We start from the raw sequence: 26260 nt of genomic DNA on the forward strand, positions 1-26260 counted from the left end.
TTCCTATCTTGTGCCGGCTCTGGTCAGATGCGCGCGTCACAGCATGCTGCGTGAAAATAGACAATCTTTTGTCTGCTATTCCTGTCGCAATGTCCGAAATATACCGGGCACCCCATGACGCTGAACATTTCCTCACTCTCTCAAGTCTAGGCGTGGTTCGCATGGACAATCGATCGAAGTCGAGCACGAAGCTCAAGCCGTCGGGCATGGCCAACCGCGCTAAAGCGGTAACTCTGTTGCTTCGGGTGTGTTATTGCCAGTACGAATCTACATTTGAGTGCAAGACATTAACGTGTATATCTTCAGGAGGAAGTGAAGAGTGACAAACGACAAGCGGTAGCAGACGCGTTGGCGGCCAAACTCACGGCCAAATATGCCAAACAGGACCCAGTGTTCGCCAACTCCATCGCCAGTATGGCGAATCGTCTGTTGCTTCATTCACAGAAGCGCGTAATGGAGGCGGATATTGTGGCATTGGAAGCAGTGGTGAAGAAGATGAGTCTAGAAAGACAAAAGGGGAAACAGCTAGGCAACAACAACGATGGTAAAGGGGATAGCGGTGGTTCAAGTGGGGATGCAGCTCGAGGTGCTGCAAGTGCTGGAGTTCAACTCGGAAGCAAGTGCTCACCCGCTAACTTGGACGCGCTCAAGGGGCAAGACGAGTGGGTGTTGCTGAATGCTCTCACCCTTGTTGAATTTGAGAGCGATCAAGAGAAGGAGAAAGCCAAATATCTTGAGAAGAAGAGGATGCAGAAGGCCTGGCTCGACGCTCAACAGCAAGAAAAAGCTAAGTGCCGTGACGGCGAGAAGAAAATTAACGACGAGGCCTTCCAGAACCAACTGCACGACCTGAGCAAGTGGCGGGAACAGGAGAGCGCCAAGCTGCAACGCCAACACGAAAGTGTCATGAAGGTACGTCGAGAGCGCGATGAGCAATTGAGGCAGCAGAAAATTGCCCTGGAACAGCGTGAAGCCCAGCGGAAACAGGAAGAAGCAGCTGAGGTGGAACGGGTGCAGGCCGAGCTCAAGCGCCTAGAGACGGATGCTCGCCGTCGCCGCGAGACTGAACACGCACGCATGAAGAAACTACAAGCCGAAAACACTCTCGTTCAACAGCACAAGAGCCGAGTGAAGCTACAGGAGCACCAGGAAGATGTTGAGCTCATGGAAGCGTATGCGCGTCGACTGGCTCGAGAAGACGAGGAGCGCATGCGCAGACTGCAATCCAATCTTCAGCGTCGAGATCACCAGCAGATGGGGATTGCTGAGAGTTTGCAGGCTCAAATGAGGCAGAAGGCGCTAGACGACGAGCGTCGTGCTGAGGAGTACCAGAAGGAAAAAAATGCAGCCGACCTGCTCAAGCAACAACAAACGCAAGACGCTAAGCACAAGGAGGCTCTCGAGCGGCAGCAATTTCTGCTCGAGCAGCGAGCCCAGAAAAAGCAGCGCGAGCGTCAAGAAGTAGAGGACGACCTAACATTTGCGAGGCAGTATCACGCCGAGGGTCGAGCTGCCATCGATGCTCAGCAGCGCCAGGCTCGAGGTGTGCGACAGCGCAACAAGAGCTTCCAGGAGAAGCTTATGGTGCAAATGGCCGAGCAGAGGCAGGGCCAGCCCATGTCGCCGCTTCATTTGCCTCGCACGCTCATGAACAGCCGAGAGAAGCACCTGAACGCCAAGCTGTTGCAGAAACTCGAAGACGCCGACATGGGCCAGAAGGTGCTGGAGAAGCTAAGCCCAGCGAAAGAAGCCCCGGTCATCAGTACTAGCTTTTATTGATCGAAACTCGTCGAGCTAAACTTCATCTGAAATTAGTGAAGCACACACATGAACAACAATTGCGAGCCCTTTAAGAGGACCATCATGAATAGGAGTTGACTTATTATAATAAAACGTCTAAATAGGGGTGGCTGTGTGACGTGGTCGATGAGCATCACTGAGCGACCCACTCTTTATTTTCCAAGTAGACGACCTGGCAAGTGACTTCATGAATGGATCGCCACCAGGTAGCAGAGCAAAAGTAACTGAAAGCTGAAGCAACGATTGAAAGCAACTAGGCTAAGTACAAGCCGAACTCAAATCTGCTGCGAAAAGGGATGTCAAACAACGTGAAGCGGAACAAAACGATCGGAAAGCAGCAGCAAAACTAGACGTTTAGCGTCAAAATGCCGCAGGGAAATAAGGCAAGCAAGAAGGGGAAAGTCTTCGTGATCAGAAATCGGGGGCTCGGCATACCCCAGAAGAAGAAATCAAATCTCTGGAAACGAAGAGGCTTCGTTATAGAACACCTCACGGCGCAGCAAGCGACCCACCAAGCAATTGTGCGATCCAGAACGTTGTCGTTGCTGACATTTAGGTAGAATGGTAAGTGATTTTGACTAGGGACGGGACACGACAGCCATATGAGAGGCATGGCAAATTGGTTCACTTTCTAGAACGAGAGCTTGATTATATGTGAACTTTTTAGGAGACGATATCTCCGTTGATTTCGATCTTCGTGCCACGCACGATGTTCTCTGGATTTTATCCAGAGTCCTTAGGCGGATGCCACTCAGGTGCCATTATTCTCGATTATAATACCTGTGACAGGTAATTTATCTCATCACTTGAGCGACACCCGCGGATTTTTTCCGCGTTCAGGTGGTCGCCTCCGTTCATTACCGAAATTCCTTTGTAATAGGGTACCCCCTCACATCCTAAGAAAAGCATATTGGCCAACAGGATAAGAAAAGCAGACTGGCTAATAGGATTGAAATTGATATGTGCATTTCACTTGGTTTCGTGATTGAAATAGACATGTGTAGTTCACTTGAGTTCAGTATAGAAATTGTTAACATGGTGTCAAATCGACGGACGCAATGGCTTCCACCTATTCCTCACAATCCAATATTCAGCGACAGAAGAAACCAAGCAGCTAGGATTACTTTGCGCCGCGCATCACAGCCCAGCAATTGAGATGAGACCCCAGCGGGGCATGATCGAGGCAGCATGCCGACAGCCGTAGAAAGCGGAGACGTAGGGCATCAAGGCGGAGTATCGGAATCAAGCAAACGAAAACAAGGCCGATCGAGGGTAAAGTGAAGGATGGGGGTGAATTTGTGCTGCTGATGAAGGTGAAGGCGTTCGCCTTGACGAAAACATGGAGATGTGTGAATAGTACGAGACTTTCGGTAGACATTGTACATTCTGTAGGCACTATGGCGGCGGTCGCATCAACAGATAGTGTAGACTCCGTGGACACTACGGCAGTGGTTATCGCTTCAAAAATATGGTAGATGCAGTTGACACTACAGCGGTGGCGGCAGCAGCAGATAATGGAGAAACTCCGTAGCCACTACGGCAGCAGCAGATGATGATGATGTAGACTCCGTAGACGCTACAGTGGCAGCAGTCGTCTGTGTTCGCAGCATCTGCCTGTTCAATTCGAGGGCCTGGAGTACTATCGGATTGTAGAGTAGCCCCTGGAGAACGTGGCGTGAGAGTGTTGTGCAGCAAGTGCTCTTAGTTGTCTTGTTGCGGCTGGAGGTCGGCTGTAACACACAAGTGGCTACAAGCCACTTGTGATTTTAACAGATAGGATATCTGTTAAACGTTTTGGATACTTCCTCACATTGGTGTAAGACACACCAATGGATACATTGAAGTGGACCACCACAATCAGTGGTCCACACATACCCACAGATCCTATTGGTAGAAAGCAGCATCTTTCTACCAATCAGAGACATGCATATTAGCGGGGCTCTGACAGCCAGCCGCTGTCAACCCTTTCATAGATGATAAACAGTTTTTAGCAGATTTAGAAGGAAGATCAATTTACAAACAATACAGTTCTCATTTTACCTTAAACTAGTTACTTGAAGTCTTGTCTAAGTTAAACTATATTTGTGTATTCAAATATTATTAACCTAAGTAATTACTAAGTACTTACGCTTCCTCATACACGTTGCGCAACGTGTAAGCTAAAGTAGTGAGTCAAGTTAGACCCACTACAAGTACGAACGCAGAGCCTAGAACCACATGAGCACGGAGGTGCCCATGGAGAGCTCCAACACGCCTGCAACGCATGTTGCACGCGGTGATTGCCCCCACCTGTCTGACCCAGAGTGGGAAGCCCTCCGACGACTGTCAACAGTCATTGGAGAAGCGGCGATAGCTACGATGCTGCGTTCGCTATCGCCGACGGAGCAACATGGTGTTGCTCTGGGGTTCATCATGAAGGAGCAGCGTGATGCTGCTTCTCAGTGACGGCGTCGTCAGGGACGACACCGCGTGCTCAATCATTGAAATTGAGCGTAAGCAATTACGTGGGAAGAGAGGGCGAGTCTCTCTTCGGGTGGCTTGTCGAGCTCGACACAGCCATAGCGGCTCGACGCATCGTCGACCTGCTGTCGAAGGTCGCATTCGCCATGTCCTGCCTTGGCGGACGCGCAAGGGGTTGGGCGTACGGGCGCCGACTCTCCGATCCTACGTGCTTCAGCACGTACGAAGTATTCAAAGAGGAGCTCAGACAAGCGTTTGAGCCCCCGCAAAACGAGTTCCGGTCGAGAGCGGAATTCCTCGACCTTCAGCAGGGTAAGCATGATGTTCATGCTGACGCGCAGCGCGCACGATACTTGGTCTCAAATATCGTGACTAATCCAATTGACGAGGCGACTAAGGTCGTCACGTTCATGAAGGGACTTAGAGATGGGCCCGTGAAGACCTATCTCTTCCGAGAGTACCCGAGTACTCTCGAAGCTGCAATCACCCTTGCCATGCAAGAAGAGTTTAGCCTGCGGCAGGCTAAACTCCATGCGAACGTGCCGAGGCCGCAACCGCGCCCGGTAGCGAGGACGGGAGGTCCAGAACCAATGGACCTCTCGAACGCAACAACTGCTGGTTACCAGCAGCAGGGAGGCAACGTGCGATGCTTCCGTTGCGGAAGGATCGGTCACTTTGCACGGGAGTGCACAGCTCCCATGCCCCCTGGAGGTGGCCGTCGTGGCGATGCTAGGCATCGCCGCGGACCAACAAAAAACGCGAACATCCAGTAGGCGCGGGGCGCCCTACTGGTAATGCAGTCGCGCGTGCCGACATCGGGCACGCGACACTGAGGACTGCAGCCCCCAGTGAGACCAGCTCTCACTGCAAGAAACAAGATGACAGGCCAAACCTAGTCATCTTGAAGGTTTACTCGAAGAGAGCGAGCGGCTCTCTTCGAGCTTTGGTAGATTCAGGCGCGTCGAACAACTTTGTTCGACTACGGAGCCTGCCGAGACTTGACTTCGAGGAAGTAAATGTACCTCGAAGTCTTCTGGAAGTACGACTGGCAACAGGTGCCATCGTGAAGACCGAGAAGCGCGTCGTGAACGTGCGCTTCTCGTACAAACAACGAGTGTTTGTCGAACACTTTATCGTCCTGGACCTGGACGATAAGTTCGACGTAGTAATGGGCGGTGATAGACTGGAAGAAGCGCACGCTCGTGCGCTTCGGCCGCGACAGCGGAACAGAGAGCGATGGCCCTGTTACCGCAGCGCACGCACCAGCAGGTGCGCGCGGCTCACCAGTCGAGACAGCGCTTTATGCTGCTGTCCCGGAGTGCATAAGAAGTGCGCGAGGGCGCGCACAAGTGAGACCAACGTCGGCAATGCTGCCGACGTCGGAAGAAAAAGATGTGTTGGTTCCGGGAACCAACACCCACGTTCAAGCGTGTAAGGGACAGTCCCTGACCCGAAGCGGTCAGGTCGACAACGACGCGTCGGCTCCGGGAGCCGACGCACCCTCGGTCATGCTCGGTCATGAGGGACTCCGCCAATGAATGGCGTCGAGGTGACGAAGGCGTGTCAACTCCGGGAGTTGACGCTGCAAAGAGTGCGGACGGTTGCAAACGTACCGCACCGACGCAATTTGCATGCTGTCGTGCAGCCGGGCTGCACGACGAAGCGCCATGCGGTCAAGCCGGGCTTGATACCGCGCGCCCGCGGACAGGGTCCGCCAGCGAAGGGACACATTTCCGTGTAGCCGGGCTGCACGAAAGAACATGCGGTCAAGCCGGGCTTGATACCGCGCGCCCGCGGACAGGGTCAGCTGAAATGGGTCTAACTTGACTCACTACTTTAGCTTACACGTTGCGCAACGTGTATGAGGAAGCGTAACTACTTAGTAATTACTTAGGTTAATCATATTTGAATACACAAATATAATTTAACTTAGACAAGACTTCAAGTAACTAGTTTAAGGTAAAATGAGAACTGTATTGTTTGTAAATTGATCTTCCTTCTAAATCTGCTAAAAACTGTTTATCATCTATGAAAGGGTTGACAGCGGCTGGCTGTCAGAGCCCCGCTAATATGCATGACTCTGATTGGTAGAAAGATGCTGCTTTCTACCAATAGGATCTTTGGGTATGTGTGGACCACTGATTGTGGTGGTCCACTTCAATGTATCCATTGGTGTGTCTTACACCAAGGTGAGGAAGTATTCAAAACTTTTAACAGATAACCTATCTGTTAAATTCACAAGTGCCTTGCAGCCACTTGTACGTGTAACCCCGTTACACCATCCCCCCTTAAGGTTAGACGCGCGGGGTCTCCGCACGTCAATCTTCGGAATTGACCATTCGTCAATTCTCCGCGTTTGGAGAAGAAATCCGCGCTCATTCAACGATGAGCGCGCCTCAGAAGAAGTCCGCAAAGTCGGTGGGGAGTCATCTCTCCATCGACGACTACTTCGAACGCCAGAAGGCGAAGTACGGCGACGTCGTCGACTTCGACGACGACGATGAAGACATGGAGGGCGAGGAGGACTCGCCCTCAAAGCGTAAAGACTCAGTGTCGAGCGAATCGCTCGACCCTCATGCCAAGTACATTCGCCCGCGTGAAGGGGACGAATCGGACGCTTCGAGCTCGAAGCGTTCGCGAACCGAGAGCGATACCCCACTCTCTTCCGCTGGGGCTCTCAGTACTCCGCGCGCTGCTGCTGCAGCGCGTGATTTCAAAGCTCTGGGCTCTCCGCGCGCTGCGCCTGCAGCGCGCGATCCGTGGATGCCGTCCGCGTCCGAGATCGCGGGCCGGTATGGGAACTCGGTACCTCCGAATGAGGTGCCGCTGTACGTATGCAGCGCCATCAAAGATGACGCTGTGGCTGCCGAGCTGCACTTTGATGCGGAAACGCATCAAAGGCGCGATTATTACATCGGACTCTTTCATGAGCTCCGATGGTTTCAAAGCAAGAAGACCTCTTCTCGCAGCAAAGTGCCCGAATGGCAGGCACTTTGTCAAAGCTGGAACGCCTTTGTTGAGAACTTCAACAAGAGGCCGAGTGCTTACCGTGATCGGATTAAGCAAGCGCGTGATCGCTTCGAGACGTACTCGAAGCGTGGAAAGCTGGAGCAACTCCACGTTGCTGCGGAGGAGGCAAATGTGCCGTGCGCTGTACCCGAGGGCTTTCAGTGCACGAAGAGCTTCCTAGGCGCGGTCCGCTTGAGCGACCGCGATCTGAACGGGTACACGTCGTTCCGTGTGCCCGAGAGTCTCAAAGAGCTCCGTGCTGAGTTCTTAGCACGTGAGGGTTCGCGCGCTAGCGATGATCGCAGCGCTCGTATTACTTCTGCTGCACCAGCGCGTACTGCTCTTCGTACATCCTCACCATTTCCGGAACGTCCTCCAGCAAGACGTTCCGCGGCTCCCATGTATCTTGATGGGGAGGAAATCCTCTCCAACGAATACGAAAACGAGCCCCTTGAGGGTTCGTTTTCGGGATACTATGGTCAACAACCCGCTCAACAATCCAGCGGGTTGAGCCGCGGGCGTCACGGATCGGCGGTGGCAGGGTGGGAACACGCCCCGGGTATGATCAGCCCCGGGCTGATCAGTATGCACCTCTCCACGACCGGGTGACCGCCGTGGAGCGTCTGTCGGGCGCTGAGTTCGCCGCCCTGAAGCAGGAGCTGGCGAACCAGAAGGCCCAAGTCGCGGCGGTCTCGCAGACCCCCTCGAATATCCAGGTCGAGCTGGGGACCCAGATGAAGTAGAGGATGCTCGTCGCCGAGACCAAGGCTTCCGTTTCTGGCTCGGCTCCTGCCGAGGCTTTGGGTCAGCCGAGCTAGATGGCTCGTGCTGCCGGTATGGCTTCAGCCGTCCGACGTAAAAGGTCGGATGGAGGCGCATGCTAGACGGTATGTCTAGCGTGTATGCGTTGCCGTGCCGTGCCAACACAGTGAACGGCCCGATGAAGCGCGGAGCAAGCAAGCTTGCTCCGAAATCCGAAACGGCATGTTTAGGCAGGTTTTGAGTAGCTAACAAAACTAATGAACCAACTTTAAATTCATTTGTGTTGCCTCTGCCCGCATTGTCTGCGTTCAGCTTCTGTTGATCAACAGAAGCTGCTATTGTATCTTGGACAAACCGAATCACGGCTTGTCTTTTGGTGATGAAATGAAACTGATTGCATCCGAGCTGAAGTCATTCAGCTCGCTCTCCGCTAGAGGCCCGGCCTCTGCGTGGTTCTTTGCGGTGTCTGCGCCCTGCGCAGACCCGTGGTCGTTGGCCTTGTTGTTGGGGGAGTCTGCGCCCTGCGCAGACTCATGTGGTTTGTCCATTGTTGCAGCTGACACTGTGCAAGTGTCAGCGGTTTTCTGCGGCTGCTGTATTGCAGTCGTAGATCCTCCCCCACTTAAAGTTGGAGCCATCACTCCGAGTAAACTCGGTAGACGTGGATGCCGCATGGCATTCACGTAGAACGGTGTATGCCCGGTCGAGGCATGCACTGAGTTGTTGATGGCAAACTCTGCCATCGATAAGCACTCGCTCCAGTATTGGAACGAGTGAGCGTAGCTCTTCAACGTATCGACGAGCACGCGATTCACGCGCTCGGTTTGACCGTCCGTCTGCGGATGATCCGCAGTCGACATGGAAAGCTGGCTCCCAAGAAGTGTAAACACTTCTTGCCACAGATGCGCTGTGAAGCGCGGGTCTCTGTCCGACACGATGTCGGACGGCATACCATGGTGTTTGAACACCATGTCGACGAGCAGACGGGCCGTCTACTTCGCGGTCACCTCTGCTGGCACCGCAGCAAGATGTACCATCTTGCTGAAGCGGTCTACAAAGACCACAACACCGGTGTTCCCTCCGCTGTCCGGGGGAATACCAAAGATGAAGTCCAAAGACATGGACTTCCAACACTCCGACGGAGTCGGTAGTGATTGTAACGGAGCCTGCGCGAATGGCGCAGGCTTTACGCGTTGGCATACCTCGCAAGCACGGATGTACTTGCGCACCCACTTATACTGGTGGTGCCAGTAGAAGTCGCGCGTGAGAAGGACGTAAGTCTTCTCACGTCCGAGATGTCCCGCAGTCGGGGCATCATGATACTCGTACATGATCCTGAGTCGCAGGTCATGGTCATTCGGCACGACAACGCGATCCGCGTTGTCGTCGACTGCATTGTAAAGCAGTAGGCCGTCGTGCACACGAAAGCGGTGTGCACGCGCTCGAAGGTGCTTGGGCAACTTCTGACGGGACTTGTCAGAAGGTGCTGTGTCATAGGCCAGCAAGGGCTTCGCGTCCGCGTCGTGCGCGTACGCGGCCTTCACGTCGTCCAACAGAGACGATGTGGGTTTGCTCGATCGCATGACGTCAATGGCATTGACGTCAGCAGCTTCTGCATAATCCGGCCGACGTGATAACGCGTCGGCCACCACATTCAATCTTCCGGGTTTGTATTCGACCCGGAAGTTATACTCCGCAAAGAATGAGAGCCATCTCGCCATTCTTTGTGATATGTGTGGCGACTTCACTGCGGTGCGCAGTGATGCATGGTCGGTGTAGACCACAAATGGTCTACTTCCAAGCAAATACACTCGGAACTTTGCGAGTGCATACTTCATGGCAAGGAGTTCCTTGTCATGCACCGGATAGTTGCGCTCAGCTGCTTTCAGCTGACGCGATTGGTAGTAGACGACACGGTCACGGCCCTCGTGATCGTGCTGCATCAACGCGCATCCGATCGCGAAATCGGATGCGTCACATACGACGTGAAATGGACGATCTTGGTCAGCTACAGCCAAGATCGGCGCCTCAGTCAAGCCCCGCTTGACTGCATCGAATGCCTTTTGGCAATCGGCTGTCCAATTCCACACAGCTTCTTTCTTAAGAAGCTGTGACAGCGGGCGGATCTTGCCCGCATAGTCCTCCACGTACTTGCACAAGTACGTGGCCAAGCCAAGGAACTGCCTCAGTTCCTTGACACTTGAAGGCGTTGGCCATTCGTTAATCACTCTGACCTTTTCCGGGTCAGGGCGAACACCATTCTTCCCTACGAGACACCCGAGGACGGGTATCTCGCTCGCCCCGAAGATACACTTCTTCAGGTTCGCGTAGAGGTTATGTGTTCTCATAAGCTCAAGTAGCTGCCGGAGATGCACCCTGTGCATCTCTACGTCGGTCTTCCCGTCCACAGCTCGGCTGTGGATGAATACATCATCGAAGTAGCTCGGCGCGAAGTCGCGCACCGAGCGCAACAAGTGCGTTACGCACCTGTTGAAAGTCGCAGGGGCGTTCTTAAGCCCCTGTGGCATTACTAGCCATTCCCAGAGCATGCCGCTTGGCGTGCTCACTGCCGTGAGAGGGATATCCCTCTCACGCATTAGGATTTGGTAGAATCCATCTCGCAAGTCGAGAGCACTGTAAACGGTGCTCCCGGCCATCGAATCGATGATAACATCTTTTCGCGGTGTTGGCGTCTGCGACGGTACCGTCGCATCGTTCAGCTTGTTGTAGGCATGAACGATGCGCCATCTGCCCTGTGGCTTTTTGACACAGAACGTCGGAGCACTGTGCGGGGACTTTGATTCCCGCACTTGTCCTGCTTTGCGACGACTTTCAAAGAAGTCGTCGACTGCTTTTACTTGCTCTCGAGGCAGTGGCCACTGCCGCGTGACACAGTACTTCGTGCCCGGCACGAGATCAATCTCGTGCTGAATGCCCTTATCCTGCGGAAGCTCCGCAGGAATCTCTTCCGGGAGTACGTATTTGTACTCCCTCAACAATTCGTAATAGGGACTCGACTTCAGCGAGTCCCAACCTTGTTCCTCGAAGCGCTCTCGCTTCGTCTTCGCACTGAGAGTGTCTTCACTCTCAGTGGTACTTCCCATGAAGAGCTGCCTCAGCTCTTCGCTCTCGCTCGCCGTTCTTTCGCTGTCCGAAAGAACGCAGACTTGCTCGATGCGTCCATCGTGCAAGTCGCGCGTGAAGCGCTTCCAGCTCATGGCTGGAAGCGAAGTCAACTCCGACGCCGTCGTCGGAGGACTAGCGAGTTCCATGTCACGATACTGGAATCCAGTATCGGCGCGCGTCAAGACGCTTAGCGTCTTGACATTCGGCGTCACCGCCGCAGTCTGCCCAGCAGACTGCTCTTGTTGCGTCTCGGTCCCGGACCGAGACTTGCGCAGCGTTTTCCGCTTGTGCCGTCTTCTTGTTGTGCGGAGCCCGGCTCCGCACAGTTGTTCTTCTGGTCCAGGCCCGGCCGTGGACAGTTGTTCGCTGGCGGACCCTGTCCGCGGGCGCGCGGTATCAAGCCCGGCTTGACCGCATGGCGCTTCGTCGTGCAGCCCGGCTGCACGACAGCATGCAAATTGCGTCGGTGCGGTACGTTTGCAACCGTCCGCACTCTTTGCAGCGTCAACTCCCGGAGTTGACACGCCTTCGTCACCTCGACGCCATTCATTGGCGGAGTCCCTCATGACCGAGCATGACCGAGGGTGCGTCGGCTCCCGGAGCCGACGCGTCGTTGTCGACCTGACCGCTTCGGGTCAGGGACTGTCCCTTACACGCTTGAACGTGGGTGTTGGTTCCCGGAACCAACACATCTTTTTCTTCCGACGTCGGCAGCATTGCCGACGTTGGTCTCACTTGTGCGCGCCCTCGCGCACTTCTTATGCACTCCGGGACAGCAGCATAAAGCGCTGTCTCGACTGGTGAGCCGCGCGCACCTGCTGGTGCGTGCGCTGCGGTAACAGGGCCATCGCTCTCTGTTCCGCTGTCGCGGCCGAAGCGCACGAGCGTGCGCTTCTTCCAGTCTATCACCGCCCATTACTACGTCGAACTTATCGTCCAGGTCCAGGACGATAAAGTGTTCGACAAACACTCGTTGTTTGTACGAGAAGCGCACGTTCACGACGCGCTTCTCGGTCTTCACGATGGCACCTGTTGCCAGTCGTACTTCCAGAAGACTTCGAGGTACATTTACTTCCTCGAAGTCAAGTCTCGGCAGGCTCCGTAGTCGAACAAAGTTGTTCGACGCGCCTGAATCTACCAAAGCTCGAAGAGAGCCGCTCGCTCTCTTCGAGTAAACCTTCAAGATGACTAGGTTCGGCCTGTCATCTTGTTTCTTGGAGTGAGAGCTGGTCTCACTGGGGGGGCTGCAGTCCTCAGTGTCACGTGCCCGATGTCGGCACGCGCGACTGCATTACCAGTAGGGCGCCCCGCGCCTACTGGATGTTCGCGTTTTTTGTTGGTCCGCGGCGATGCCTAGCATCGCCACGACGGCCACCTCCAGGGGGCATGGGAGCTGTGCACTACCGTGCAAAGTGACCGATCCTTCCGCAACGGAAGCATCGCACGTTGCCTCCCTGCTGCTGGTAGCCAGCAGTTGTTGCGTTCGAGAGGTCCATTGGTTCTGGACCTCCCGTCCTCGCTACCGGGCGCGGTTGCGGCCTCGGCACGTTCGCATGGAGTTTAGCCTGCCGCAGGCTAAACTCTTCTTGCATGGCAAGGGTGATTGCAGCTTCGAGAGTACTCGGGTACTCTCGGAAGAGATAGGTCTTCACGGGCCCATCTCAAGGCCCATTCATGAACGTGACGACCTTAGTCGCCTCGTCAATTGGATTAGTCACGATATTTGAGACCAAGTATCGTGCGCGCTGCGCGTCAGCATGAACATCATGCTTACCCTGCTGAAGGTCGAGGAATTCCGCTCTCGACCGGAACTCGTTTTGCGGGGGCTCAAACGCTTGTCTGAGCTCCTCTTTGAATACTTCGTACGTGCTGAAGCACGTAGGATCGGAGAGTCGGCGCCCGTACGCCCAACCCCTTGCGCGTCCGCCAAGGCAGGACATGGCGAATGCGACCTTCGACAGCAGGTCGACGATGCGTCGAGCCGCTATGGCTGTGTCGAGCTCGACAAGCCACCCGAAGAGAGACTCGCCCTCTCTTCCCACGTAATTGCTTACGCTCAATTTCAATGATTGAGCACGCGGTGTCGTCCCTGACGACGCCGTCACTGAGGAAGCAGCATCACGCTGCTCCTTCATGATGAACCCCAGAGCAACACCATGTTGCTCCGTCGGCGATAGCGAACGCAGCATCGTAGCTATCGCCGCTTCTCCAATGACTGTTGACAGTCGTCGGAGGGCTTCCCACTCTGGGTCAGACAGGTGGGGGCAATCACCGCGTGCAACATGCGTTGCAGGCGTGTTGGAGCTCTCCATGGGCACCTCCGTGCTCATGTGGTTCTAGGCTCTGCGTTCGTACTTGTAGTGGGTCTAACTTGACTCACTACTTTAGCTTACACGTTGCGCAACGTGTATGAGGAAGCGTAAGTACTTAGTAATTACTTAGGTTAATAATATTTGAATACACAAATATAGTTTAACTTAGACAAGACTTCAAGTAACTAGTTTAAGGTAAAATGAGAACTGTATTGTTTGTAAATTGATCTTCCTTCTAAATCTGCTAAAAACTGTTTATCATCTATGAAAGGGTTGACAGCGGCTGGCTGTCAGAGCCCCGCTAATATGCATGTCTCTGATTGGTAGAAAGATGCTGCTTTCTACCAATAGGATCTGTGGGTATGTGTGGACCACTCATTGTGGTGGTCCACTTCAATGTATCCATTGGTGTGTCTTACACCAATGTGAGGAAGTATCCAAAACGTTTAACAGATATCCTATCTGTTAAATTCACAAGTGGCTTGCAGCCACTTGTGCGTGTAACCCCGTTACACATGGGGCAAGATCATCGGCCAACCATTGAAACCCCTTGGGTCGAGACGACTGTGTTTTGGCAGGACAGCTCGCATACACTCGATCTTTCTGGTTGGCTTCAACAACCACGTCGATGCTAGAATTACCAACGAGTTTCCGTTCAGCGAGTGCGCCGTTCTACAGCAAATCCGGAAGGTACTCTTCACCACGGAATGTCTCATCCTCGGCGCGTTCGTCGATGTCATCGTTCCCCTCTTTTACGGCAATTTCCTCTTGATTATGGTGCACCTTTTTGGTTGGGGTTGGGGGGACGCCCTCCCTCGGGAACGCGTGGCTAGCGGATGCTTGCTGCGCGCTTCTGGCAGGCCCTCCAGGGGGCCTGCTCGTCCCTAGCGGGTCTCCACTTCTCCCCCCAGCCACCACCACCTACTAACACCCTCTCCTCCCTCCCGCCACGACGATTACGCGACACTAACCGATTTAGACTTGGCACGTTTAACGTCCAGTCATTAGGTTCGTTACGCAAGCAACAGGACACGCTCCCGCAAGACCTCCGACGCTACCGCATCGATGTCCTCGGACTCCTAGAAACCAAGGTCTACACCCTTGACCAGCGACGCATTGGAGACTTCACCCTCTTTACGCTGCCGGCAACCCAAGAGCGACATGGAGTTGGATTTGCCATCTCCCCCCCCGGATTCGCCCCTATCTCGACCAATTTTGGGCACACAGCGACCGCATAGGTGTTCTTCGACTCAAGCTTCCGCAAGCGTGGACTGTAAACATCATCACGGCGTATTCCCCACACGGCGGTCGCCCCCTCACGGAGGCCGATCACTTCTATCATGACCTCGATACTCTCCTCAATAAGCTGCCCAAACGCGACATCACGTTCGTGACCGGCGACTTCAACGCCAAGCTTGGACAGTGCGACGCAGGAGATGCCTACATGGGCACATATGGACGCGGCACTCGAAATCGGAATGGGCACACCCTAGCTAACTTCTGTTCCACTCACCATCTCTTTGCTACAAATACAGGTTTCAAGAAGCCAGCCCGCTACAGAACCACTTGGACGCAGCGGCGGACAGACCACTGCATCTATAACCAGATCGACTACATCCTGTGCCCTCAGAACTGCCGCCGCCTTTGCATGGACGCTCGGCCATGGGGTGGGACCCTAACAGCATCAGCCCACAAGCTAGTCACAGCCGACTTCGTCCTCGACGCCTCGACTCACAGAAAACGGTTCCGTAGCAACGCCCAGCGACAACGAGATCTTCCACTCCGGCTATCAAGGGACCGCCTTATTCACGATGAGCTTGTCCGAGATCAATGCGCAGAAGCACTCCAGAAGACACTATCAAGCACGACGTTCCCCCAGGAAGCACTATCTTACAACGCTGGGAATCCACATTTCAAACAAATCATATGGCTGCCGAAGTGACCATTGGACTCTCCTGCAAAACTACCCAGCGACAGCGATACCAGGACCAAGACCTACAACATCTCTCAGAGACACAGCGGGACATCCGACTACGCATCTATAATGACCGAACGGCTGACGTACAAGATCTGCGCACTGCTCGAAACAAGGTCCTTCACCAAATCCGCAAGCGATGTCGCGACCTTGTCAACCGAATCCTCGATGAAAAGGTCTCCCACATCGAAAACCTGAGCGACTCAACACGGATGTACGCAGCCGTTCGAGAAATTGCTCGTGGAGGGCACCAGCCCCTACTGTTAACGGATGCAGAAGGCAAGTACATCCTGCATAAAGGCACAGCTAACACACTTGTCAAAGCCCATTTCAAAAACCAGTTCCACAGCCCGCAGCGACGCGCAATCACCCCGGACTGTAATCCAAGACCGCTCACTTACCCGATCAGAGTAGATGAGGTTGACGCGGCCTTCTGTCGCCTCAACAACGGGAGGGCATCTGGACCTGACGACATATCAGCGGAGCTACTCAAATATGGATCCTCTGTGCTAGCCCCCCCCCCCCACTTCGCTGAGATTATCAACGACAGCCTTACACAAGGCCAGCCCCTCAAACTCGGTGAGGGCACGCTACTATGTCTTCCGAAGCCCAACAAGCCAAGAGGAAAGTGCTCAAGTCTTCGCCCGATTGTACTTCTCAACAGCATCCGTAAGGCACTGTCGCTCATCGTACTTTCACGGATATCCCCTGCGGTGGACAAATATTTGTCCCCTCACCAAAGCGGATTTCGCAAGCACCGAAGTACTGCTGACGCTGTCTGGGCCCGCAAGTGGCTCTGCGCCCGCGTACAACGCTACCGTGAAACGATTCATATACTCGGCATCGATCTCTCGCGCGCGTTTGACACCATCGACAGGGAAAAGCTCCTGGACGTCCTCGAGACATTTCTACAAGAAGACGAAATTCGCTTGATCAAGCTCCTCCTCGCGGACACGACTCTTTCACTACGAACCGGATCCAAGACGCTGCAGCCGTTTTTCAGCAACATCGGTACGCCTCGAGGCGACTCACTCTCACCTGTTCTCTTTGTGATTTATCTAGAAGCAGCGTTGCGAGATTTAGCAAGCCACCTTGCCGTCCCCAGGAACCTGCTTGAACAAATGGTTGTCTACGCAGACGAGGCAGACTTCAGATGTCGTGACCCCAAGCTAGCCGAACGGATCCAACAAGAAGCCCCTGCGGTGCTCCAGCGCTGCTCCCTCACAATGAACGAGCCCAAGACAGAACCAACAATACTCCAACGCTTCGTCGGCCCGTCGGGTTCCACCCGCCACACCCGCGCAGCTGAAGAGAAATGGCGATCTACCAGGAAACTCGGTACCCTCCTCGGCGACTCAGAAGAACTCGCAAGACGCAAAGCCCTAGCGGCTTCAGCGCTCCGCCGACTGTGGACTATCTGGCTACGACCTCACTATATTCGTGACAGCACCCGCCTCCGCCTCTACAACTGCTACGTCCTACCAATACTGCTCTACAACTGCGGGACCTGGGCACTCACACCAACCGAGCTCAACAGCCTGGAAAGATTTCATCGCCAACAGCTTCGCCGAGTACTCCGCATCCGCTTCCCGCAGCGTATGTCTAACTATGTCCTCTACGAAATTTGTCAGGAACGCCCACTGCGGCACCGCGTCACAGCGACTCGATGGCGCTTGTTCGGCCACGTTCTCCGCCGACTGGACATTCCCGCGTACGTTCAGATGGTAGACTACTTCAACAGCTCGACGGCCGGGACATAGCGCGGACGCCCACGCTCCACGCTGCCAACCGTTCTTGATGCTGATCTCGTTTCTAGCGGACACACCTTCCGTCTTCGCAATAGCGCAGACTTGGAGCAACTCCGACAGCTTGCAACCGCAAGATCTCAGTGGAAAGTCCTGGAGAGGGCTATCGTCACCGCGCTGCCGGCGAAGGGAGACCCGACGTATGCGGACACCACTCTATGCCGCCGACTAGCAAAGCTGAGCCTGGCGCAGGCGTAATGTGGCTACGCGATAACGTAATACATTACATTACATTATGGTGCACCTGCCCAGTGCTAGATACCACATGGAGCTGGAGAATATCACCACCGACAATCCGTGGTGATACTGGTATTCTCCAGCTCCATTTGGTATCACCACCGACAATCCGTGGTGATACTGGTATTCTCCAGCTCCATGTGGTATGTAGCACTGGGTGTAAGACCAGTGTGGATACCGTAATAATCGGGCCCAGTGCGACACAGTTTCCCAGTCATAATCAAGTGAAGCAAAAAACCTCGTAATGTTTTTCAAAGAGTTAGCTCGGGTGACGTCCGTCCCGCACAGTTGCCCCCTCGCGCCATCGCAGTCACAAAAGAAAATGAAGAAGAGGCCAAAGCATGGGATCTCGTAAAGATTAAGACAATCGTGAAGGGCTTTCGAAAGGCGAAGCTCTTGCCAATTGGTCCCCGCGATGAGCTTGGTGTGTTTCGGACATTCCTACAACCACTGCCAGAGATGACCATCACTGACGAGGAGGAAGATACCGATCAATAGACGTTAAGCGCAAGTTTTTTTTATGTCTTTTTTCTTAATTATTTTTAGGAGGGGAGGGGTTGTCACCCATACGTCTGCCGGTGTCGCACTCAAACCGTTTGTCGCACTGGACCCGATTATTACGGTAAAGCCGCACCCTTGCGGCTTTATTTCGTTCAGGGCTCTGTCGCGATTTGCTAGATAAAGCCGCAAGCAAATTCAAAAAGCCGAATAGAGCCGGCCCTATAAAGCCGAAGATAACTCCGCGAGATTGGCTATACAACGGTATACGAAAGGCTATACTGTACCTACTTGTATACTCGGCTAATTTGTGTGGGGTTTGTGTTTCGGAAATCAGGTGCGCACCACAACACCCCCCCCCCCCTCCTCAAGTTCCCGTCTAAATCAGCATACAGCAAGCCTACTCATACAGCAAGCCTACCCTGGCACGATGGGGCGCCTCCAGGGCTACGAGCGGCAGCAGTTCATTGAGACGGACTTACCGAAGAAGGGCGGCAGGCTCCACCTTTGGTGCAAGCATTGTCATGCAGCTTACGGCGACGAACAAAGATCTGATCCTGCACCCGCGCCCAAGATCGTCATAGGGCGAGATACCGGTTATTTTTTCAGCGAGAGAGAGGCAACATCAATTTTGAGAGAATTGATACTGCCTTTGCGGATGGAATCCCAAGGTGGCTGAAGCAACAAGATGGCGTTCGGCGTCGAACGACCGGTACCTCCGTCTTAGACTTGCCCTTCTTGCCCTTGGTCTCCTCCATGCGAAGCATGGAGGAGACCATGCGAAGCATGGGCGAGCCGTTGGCGGTCGTCGCGATCAGCACGAACACGGCGAGCGCAGTGGTGAAGAACCTCATGCTGCTTTCGGTGGGTGCGTGGGAGGTGACTTGTCGGTGAGGTGGGGAGACTTATTTGCAGGAGCTTGTCGGCTCGGTGCAAAATGAGAAATGAGGCCGAGCAGCGCTCAACGAAATGGAGCACAATACGCTTGAGACACCGTAGCCGTGATTTGAGTTGGAGGCCGTCCGTTGCCGATGATTCAGATAACGTTCGGGTTCAGGATGCCCGAGGGCACCAGGTGGAACTTGTTCTCCAGCGCGGTGTGACCCGCGTAGGAGCCCGCAAGAGCTCGGTGATGGCGCGATTCTCCTGTGTAATCTACAAAATATAACAAGCCCAATTAGATACGATTTGTCCGGTGACACCTGTAGCGCAAACATTACGCACTGAAGGAGGGCGAAGACGAAGACCGGTCTTACCAGTGTGGATAAAGCCGCGGCTTTATTTTCGGCTTTTCGGCTTTATCGATTTTTAGCCGATCGGCTTTATAGGTTGGGCAAGTGGCGGCCAATCTCCGGACAATACCCCGCTGAATCTGCAAAGGTGGGACCAAAAAAGACTGAAAGGTTACAATATCTGCACAGATTGTGCATAGACGCTAATGTACTGCTTTTATAGACGCTAATGTATTGCTTTTTAAAGAATGTTTCTTTTGTAGTTTTCTGAGCCTTGGTTCATCCCGAATAATGCAATACAAAGTACGCTCAGACGGAGGTCGGGAAAAGTCGAAGGCTCGAGTTGCCCAGTCAGCAAGTGTGTGCATGCTGAAAGATCGGTTGCCGGTCTGCTTGTGCGCCATCTCGCACACCATGAACTCCTCACCCAGCGTCAGGCGCACGTATGCCTTCTTGTTAATTTTGGGCTGGTTCGTCATGAGGACTTTAGGTAAATGGAGTTGGTTGTGGTGCACGCTGCATGTCCTGCAAGATATAATGTTCGTTGTGGGCCTTTCATTTGCTACCGTGTTCTAGCATCTCGATCTTTCCCCCAGAGAGACATTTTCCCGCAATGATCTTACTAATTCAGTACATCTCACGAGACAGCTGTGGCAAATCTTGTGCACTGGCAGACCGCAAACTTTGTCGTCCGGAGGGGCATTACCGAAATCAGGGGCCACTATTTAGACCAATGGAAACCATATGTGGATCACATCTGTTCAACATTTTGGTCTTCGCACTTTTTGGTCCGATACATATACAGACAGAACTCCCAGAAATGATTCTCTATCACTTGATATTGCGCAATAAGTGATAATAATCTTCAAATCTGGGATCCACCGTTTTCACAAACAGTGCATTTGTATACTAGTTGATATTCTCTCTTTAAGCTAATAATTGATCATCACCGCAGATGATTATTAAGAGCTTAGACCGGTTTGAAGTGCGAAGTGATCAGCTCTTGCTTCTTGTTTGCGAGCTTCTTCAGGTTATGCTCGAAGATCCATTTGCTTAAGAAGATTTTCGTCATACTTACAGCACACGTCGTCTCGTTTTCACTCGACAGCCTACGCATGACGACACTGGCAGCTGCAGCAAACTCTGCATCGCTTGGAGCGCCTTCCAGTAGAGAATCAGGTGCGTTGGTCACTTCTTCTGCTTCCTCATCAGCATTCTCTGGGCTTGGCATCACTAAATCTAACACTGCATCATCAGAGTAGGCAAAATGCACTTCGTTTTCTCCCGTTGGGTTGAGAATATCATCAATTGAGACAGCATTGGTCAGGTTGAGAGCGTTGACAGCAGCCTGGATGTCAGCAACGGAATCAGCCATGGAGCGCTTTACACTTAACGGATACACGCTCGAGCTAGTAGAAAAGTTGCAGGAGAAACCACATTTTCGCCAACAGTTTGCCACAGTATCGGTAGAAACCTCGCTCCACGCCGTCGCAACCCACTTCATTGCTGTCAGAATGTCCACCTTAAACCAGTTCTTCTGTTGCTGGTCAGCTACTTCCAGTGCGTGCATGAGATGAAAGCGCCGATAGTGAGCTTTAAAACAGGCAATGATTCCCCCATCTAATGGCTGCAACACAGCCGTCGCGTTAGGAGGCAGAAAAACCACCTCGACATGGGTAGGCTGGACATCAATGTGCGACGGAGCGTTGTCGATTAGTAGCAAAATCTTACGGTCTTGGCGAGCCATTACCACATTAAGTTTCTGAATCCAGTGGCGAAATATAATAGTAGTCATCCACGCATTTTTGTTGGCATAATAGTGTAAGAAGCCAAGCTCTTGAGCCGATTTTTTCTTGAACGCACGAGGCTTCTTTGCATGGCCAATGAATAACGGTTCGAGCATGCTCGAACCCGTCATGTTCGTCGCCAAACCCACCGTAATCCGTGCTTTGTCTTGCTTGACGCCACGTGCAGCTCGATCTGGCACTCCAACTGTATAGCGAGGCGCACTTCTGTAAAAAAGGCCAGATTCATCAAAGTTAAACACATCATCCGGTGAGTACAGGTCCAGCTTCGGCTGAACTCGAGCCAAGAACACTCCTGCTACCTCACTGGCGGCACTAGCTGCCTCGCAATGTAGTCGGATATGCTTGAAGTCGTGTCGTTTCTTGAAGGCTCCTAGCCACCCAGCAGAGAAGGACAAGTCCTTTGTAGCTAGCCCACGTTCCTTCAGAGCGTCGAAAAGCTGCCGGCCTTTGGCTTGTATGAGCTCGTCCGTTATGGGGATGTTGTTTGACTGTTTGGAGTGCACCCACAGAGCTAGAGCGTCATCAAGATCAGGGTAAGTGACAGCACGGTTCGTTTTGCGGGTCGCAGATGTAGTTGGAGCTGGTTTGTCCTTGTAAGAGCGTAAAATATTGGAGATGGTTGCCTGTACTGGCGCCTTGGCTAGGTTAAACTTTGTTTTCGCCCACTTTGCGAGCTCAACCTGCGTCATTTTAGGCTCTCGCTTACGTTTCACCGCTATCTGGTACTTCTCGCTCTCAGTCAAGTTGCCCTCGCGCAGAGTTCTTGGCTTGGTGGGCATCTTCGCTACGACGGCTTGCACTTCTCTTTCCTGTTCGCGTCTGTCGGTTGCGAAACCCTCTGGCTCCGTTGTATGTGTGGTCCACACTACATTCTATCAAATGATAATCTGCTACTGTTAATAAATGATACACGATTTTCAGTCCACGGTGATAATCATTTCTGGGAGTTCTGTCTGTACAGATGCCACCAGCATCCTACGCAGAGGCGTCGAGCAGGCACTGGATGAAGGTGCTGTCACACCAGCACACATCGTGCCGCATGGCTCATGGGCCGTGGCTGGCCCTTGCCCTACGTTGATGTTCATGCCCACCTTACCGCAAACAAAGTTACAGAAGTTGACAGGACCACGTCTCGCAGGCCACTATTTAGGTTGTCCTTACACAGACGCGTCTCGGCGAAACTATTAGATCATTTACTTGTTTTGGCCTAATTGTTACCAACCAAATAGATCGTCGAGTGTTGTTTGCAGCCAATACCGTATTCATGTGCGATGAACACAAATCATGCAGATGCATGTCAGTACCGTATATTACGTGTGCCACGAATCGTGAGTACCGCATGGGTAAGGTACCAAAAAAAAAAAAACTTGGCAGGAGTGAAGCAGCTCTTCCTCAGATTCACTTTGCCATTTGCCAGCAACACACTACAGCCAAACACCACACCGTCTCCTCCAGACCTGAACCACACGGTCGAAGTCCGAAGCCATGAAATTCGCCAGTGCAGCCGTACTCGCCTCGCTCCTGATCGTCGGAACCTCCGCGAGTTTTTCGTGCGCAGGGGTTGGCAACATTATATGTGAGAATCCAAACCTTCCCAAGTCTGTGGAAGTGACGGTATCACCTACTACAAGAATAAATGCTACTTCAACGTGGCCGACTGCGACAACAAGGGGATGAAAGTGCTGCACGAGGGCATGTGCCGCAGGGGCGAGGGTCGCCAACGACTCCGGGCTTGACCTGTCAGGTTGATGGTCCGCCAACATGACCTCTTGCTTGAGTCGATTACAGTGTAGTGTGTAGAAATAACCTTGCGAGAAAAAATACTACTGGTAATACTACAGTAGTACTACTAGTACTTGATGTAATTGGCTGTCTACCGTTTTACTATATCTTCCTTGTATTGCAAGCAAGATGCTTTCCAGCAGCGAGGTTCATCAGTCTGAATATACCAGCAGAATCAGCACCATCTCTCATTCAAGACAGGAAGGAGAAGGATGCTGGAACAAATAATTTCTTCTTCTACTACCTTACGTAGTATTTTCTTGCTCGGCGTCTTTCGAGATGGGGTGGAGTGAAGCGCGTTGTTTTGAATGTGGTGTACTTGTTTCCTGTTACAATCGGGTTCGTAATACAATATTTAGCTAGACAGCTACAGTGTACCGTTGTATTTGTCGGTTGCTCAATGTTTGGACGACAAATAGCAAATGTTGCAGATGCATGTCGGTATTAACGAGAGGCTGGGATAACTAAAGAACCCCGGTTGAAGCGAAACGAGACGGTGTATTTGGCATCGATGCGGCATAGTGTCATTAAATGCATAGACAGTCAATAAGCAGGCCTGATTCAGCGAGCTGTCAAGGCTGTAATCGATTGAAGAAGTTTGATAGGCGTCTGTTTTTCTTTCCTCCGAGCTGTTCATTTCCGTCGCGCCGAGCGGTTTGGCTGTACTCTCACGAGTAACTCATCGTAATCTTGTGGATCTTTTGGGGCTGTTTCTGATAGAATGGAGGTCTTCAAAGAGCTCTCGGCTTTCTTTGGAGACTGGCAGAGGTATGGTCGCACCAATTCGAATCATCTCCATCCTGGAACCACGTGCTCGACTGTCGTAAAAGACAGCTCTTAGCCTTTGTGATAACTCGCCCAGCCGATTACTACGCCTTCGTATGACTGAATGTCCACGTTAGTCTGCAGGTAGATCGATCGAACGGCAAATCCAATGGGGGAAATGCGAGCCGCAAAAATAAGGGGAATTGTGAGTGGAGACGTCGCGACTTGCATGCAAATCGACATGTAGAGGGCGTTGAAGACTTCGACCGAGCACACGATGATCGTCGCCACGCACTCGTCCAGATCTGCTGAAACTCGAGCAAGGATGAATCTGATCATGAAGTTAATGACTGGCAAAGTGCAAACTAACATCGTTCGCTGAAGCCCTGAAACTCGAGTGAAGAGCACGTTAAACTTCGGGTAGATCAGCGCTCAACTGCTGCTGTAGGCAGTCAAACGCCGAGGCCCGATCACTAAGCTGTGAAAAGCAAACAGCGAAATGTAAACCCCCACGGTGGATACAATGCTGAAGGGCAGTGATTGCCAAAAATACATTGCTGGGCATTGTAAAAAAGTAAAAAGCACGCAATATCTATTGCAACTACTCTCCGGTCCTGCAGTAAGTACTGCAATACCTGGTTTGTTTGCAATACTATTGCAATACTACCCCTCAACACTAGCGTCGCTGCTGCCGTTGCCCCCCTTCATCGCCTGGGATACCATGTCGGCTAACGAGTCCGCGCCCAAATTTGGAGGCCGAGCTCTCGTGACCACACGCCTCGCAGTTCGCGCCAAAAGCGCTCGATGCGTAAATCAGCGGGACCTTTGGATATCACCTTGAAAAGGGATCCCGGAATCGCTTGAAAATAAGTACTGCAATATCCGGCGGCGCTGCAATACGTATTGCAATACCCCAGAGCGCTTGCAATAAAGTATTTCTACTGGTATTGCAAAATGCCAATACCCGCAATACATTTTTGGCCATCACTGCTGAAGGGGATCGGGAAGCCCCACGAGCTCGCGAGAAGCAATTCAAAAGCGACGAAGGAGGCCGAGGACGCCGACGCAATCACGACGGCCCCCATAGTCGCGACCGCGCCGGGTGTTAGCATCGGCTTCATCTGCAGCACCCCACCGATTGAGACGAAGAAGAGCTGCCAAAACGTTCGTATCCAGAAGGCGTAGTTCGCCTTCCAGCCCTTTGAAGGGCCCACCAACGGGATGCAATCGAGTGCAACGGTGCCGAGAAGAGCGGGGGCTGGTGCCAGGAAGCACACCACAAACACTCGAAACAGACTAGTTCGCTCGCAGTATTTACATCAATCAACAGTTCGCGCTTGCGCTCATACTCCTCCGACATGACCGCTCCCGCACACTCTGTGTTCGCGGCAGATAGCCGATGGCAGTTGCAGATTCAGCGGGGACACCTATACTTGCAGCGGTCGTAAAGCGCAACCTGGGTATAACCTCGCTGTATCACTTGGCGTTCGTGCTGGAAACGCAGCGGGAGCTGATCCAGAGCAAATTGACTACTTGGGTGCTAATGACGATGGCGTTTCGAGTAGTGCACTTCGGTACATTCTGTCTCCCCTCCGGTTAACCCCGCCGTCTCCCCACTACTAAGACTTTTATCGTTCTCACTCCAGGCATCGACTTCACGTTCCACTTCGACTGGATAGGGAAACCAAACAGCTAGTGCGCAAGACGAGAGAGTCCACTTGACAGTCCGACCACTTGGCCCCCGCGCACATGCACAGTCGGGGCTGCGCCTCCGTGCTTGGCCACCAGCTCGTTGTAGTACTGCACGTGGCGCTCGTCCAGGAACTTGCGCAGGAAGATCTCGCTGTACCGGAGCGGGATCTGTACGGCCTCGTCCCCGTGGCATTTGGCCGTCATGATTCTGCTGCGCAGGTCGTCGATCACGGGCAGGTGCTCGGCGCAGAAGGCCCCGTGATACTTGTGCGTGACGTGGCCGGCATTGCAGCCCACGAAGTTGCAGACGCTGGTGCGGCTGGCCAGTTCGTGGCTGCTCTGGTCCAGCGCGTACTCGGCCGCCTTGTCCCGGTCCACAAACCGGTCCTTCTCTGCCAGCAGCACGGCGTGGGCCTTGCACACGAGCGCGTCGCCGTGCAAAAGCTTCCCTTGTCCCTGGCAAGGCCCGACCTGGCACAGCCGCACGATCTGCCTGCGTGTGTGGCGGTAGCGCACCGGTTGAAATTGCCCGTCCACGTGCGCGTCCAGCAGGAGAACGGGGGTCAGATGGCGCCGGCAGAAGACGTCGCGGCCGTGCGGACTCAGCCCCGGCTTCTTGCAGCCGGGGAAGGCGCACTTGGCGCGGACGGAAGACGCGAAAGCTGCGGGAGGCGCAGCTGGGGCCGCGACTGAAGTGCGAGAGAGCTGCTCGAAGTGCGTCGCGCACAGCAGCCGCCGGTTGAACTCGAACTCGCCCGCGTTGGGGCAGTGGAGGAGCACGCACGGCGGCCAAGAGGGCAACGGCGGAGAGCTCATTTTAACGGTTGATTCGATTAATTGTCATCGATTTCGGTGGTCGAACACGGAGATGCCACTCCGCTAACCTACATGTTCAACAAACTAAAGTCAAGTGCAGTACTTAGTACATTCGTAGTAAATTGCATCTCCTTCTCATGTGTCTGTTTTCATTCGAACTTGGGTGTGTGTGTAGTGCAGT

The 26260-nt window shown here is 53.3% G+C and overlaps 3 protein-coding genes across 3 annotated transcripts; 1 reads left to right on the forward strand and 2 right to left on the reverse strand.

The window, feature by feature from the left end:
- Nucleotides 1–161: 161 nt before the first annotated feature.
- On the forward strand, nucleotides 162–1779 carry IUM83_02596 (Callose synthase 5; the record flags this gene model as incomplete). Its single annotated transcript, XM_067926527.1, has 2 exons — nucleotides 162–245; nucleotides 307–1779. The coding sequence occupies 2 exons, from the start codon at nucleotides 162–164 to the stop codon at nucleotides 1777–1779; spliced, it is 1557 nt and encodes a 518-aa protein (XP_067796508.1).
- A 13479-nt stretch (nucleotides 1780–15258) lies between these two features.
- Nucleotides 15259–18838, reverse strand: IUM83_02597 (polygalacturonase; the record flags this gene model as incomplete). Its single annotated transcript, XM_067926528.1, has 2 exons — nucleotides 15259–15324; nucleotides 18701–18838. 2 exons carry the CDS (start codon nucleotides 18836–18838, stop codon nucleotides 15259–15261), a joined length of 204 nt encoding a protein of 67 aa, XP_067796607.1.
- Nucleotides 18839–25263: 6425 nt separating this feature from the next.
- IUM83_02598 (uncharacterized protein) lies at nucleotides 25264–26079 on the reverse strand (the record flags this gene model as incomplete). The annotated part of the gene is made up of 1 exon (XM_067926529.1): nucleotides 25264–26079. The coding sequence occupies one exon, from the start codon at nucleotides 26077–26079 to the stop codon at nucleotides 25264–25266; it is 816 nt and encodes a 271-aa protein (XP_067796636.1).
- Between the last annotated feature and the right edge of the window lie 181 nt (nucleotides 26080–26260).

Source organism: Phytophthora cinnamomi, assembly GCF_018691715.1.
Source record: "Phytophthora cinnamomi strain GKB4 chromosome Unknown Contig16, whole genome shotgun sequence".
NCBI lineage: Eukaryota > Oomycota > Peronosporomycetes > Peronosporales > Peronosporaceae > Phytophthora > Phytophthora cinnamomi.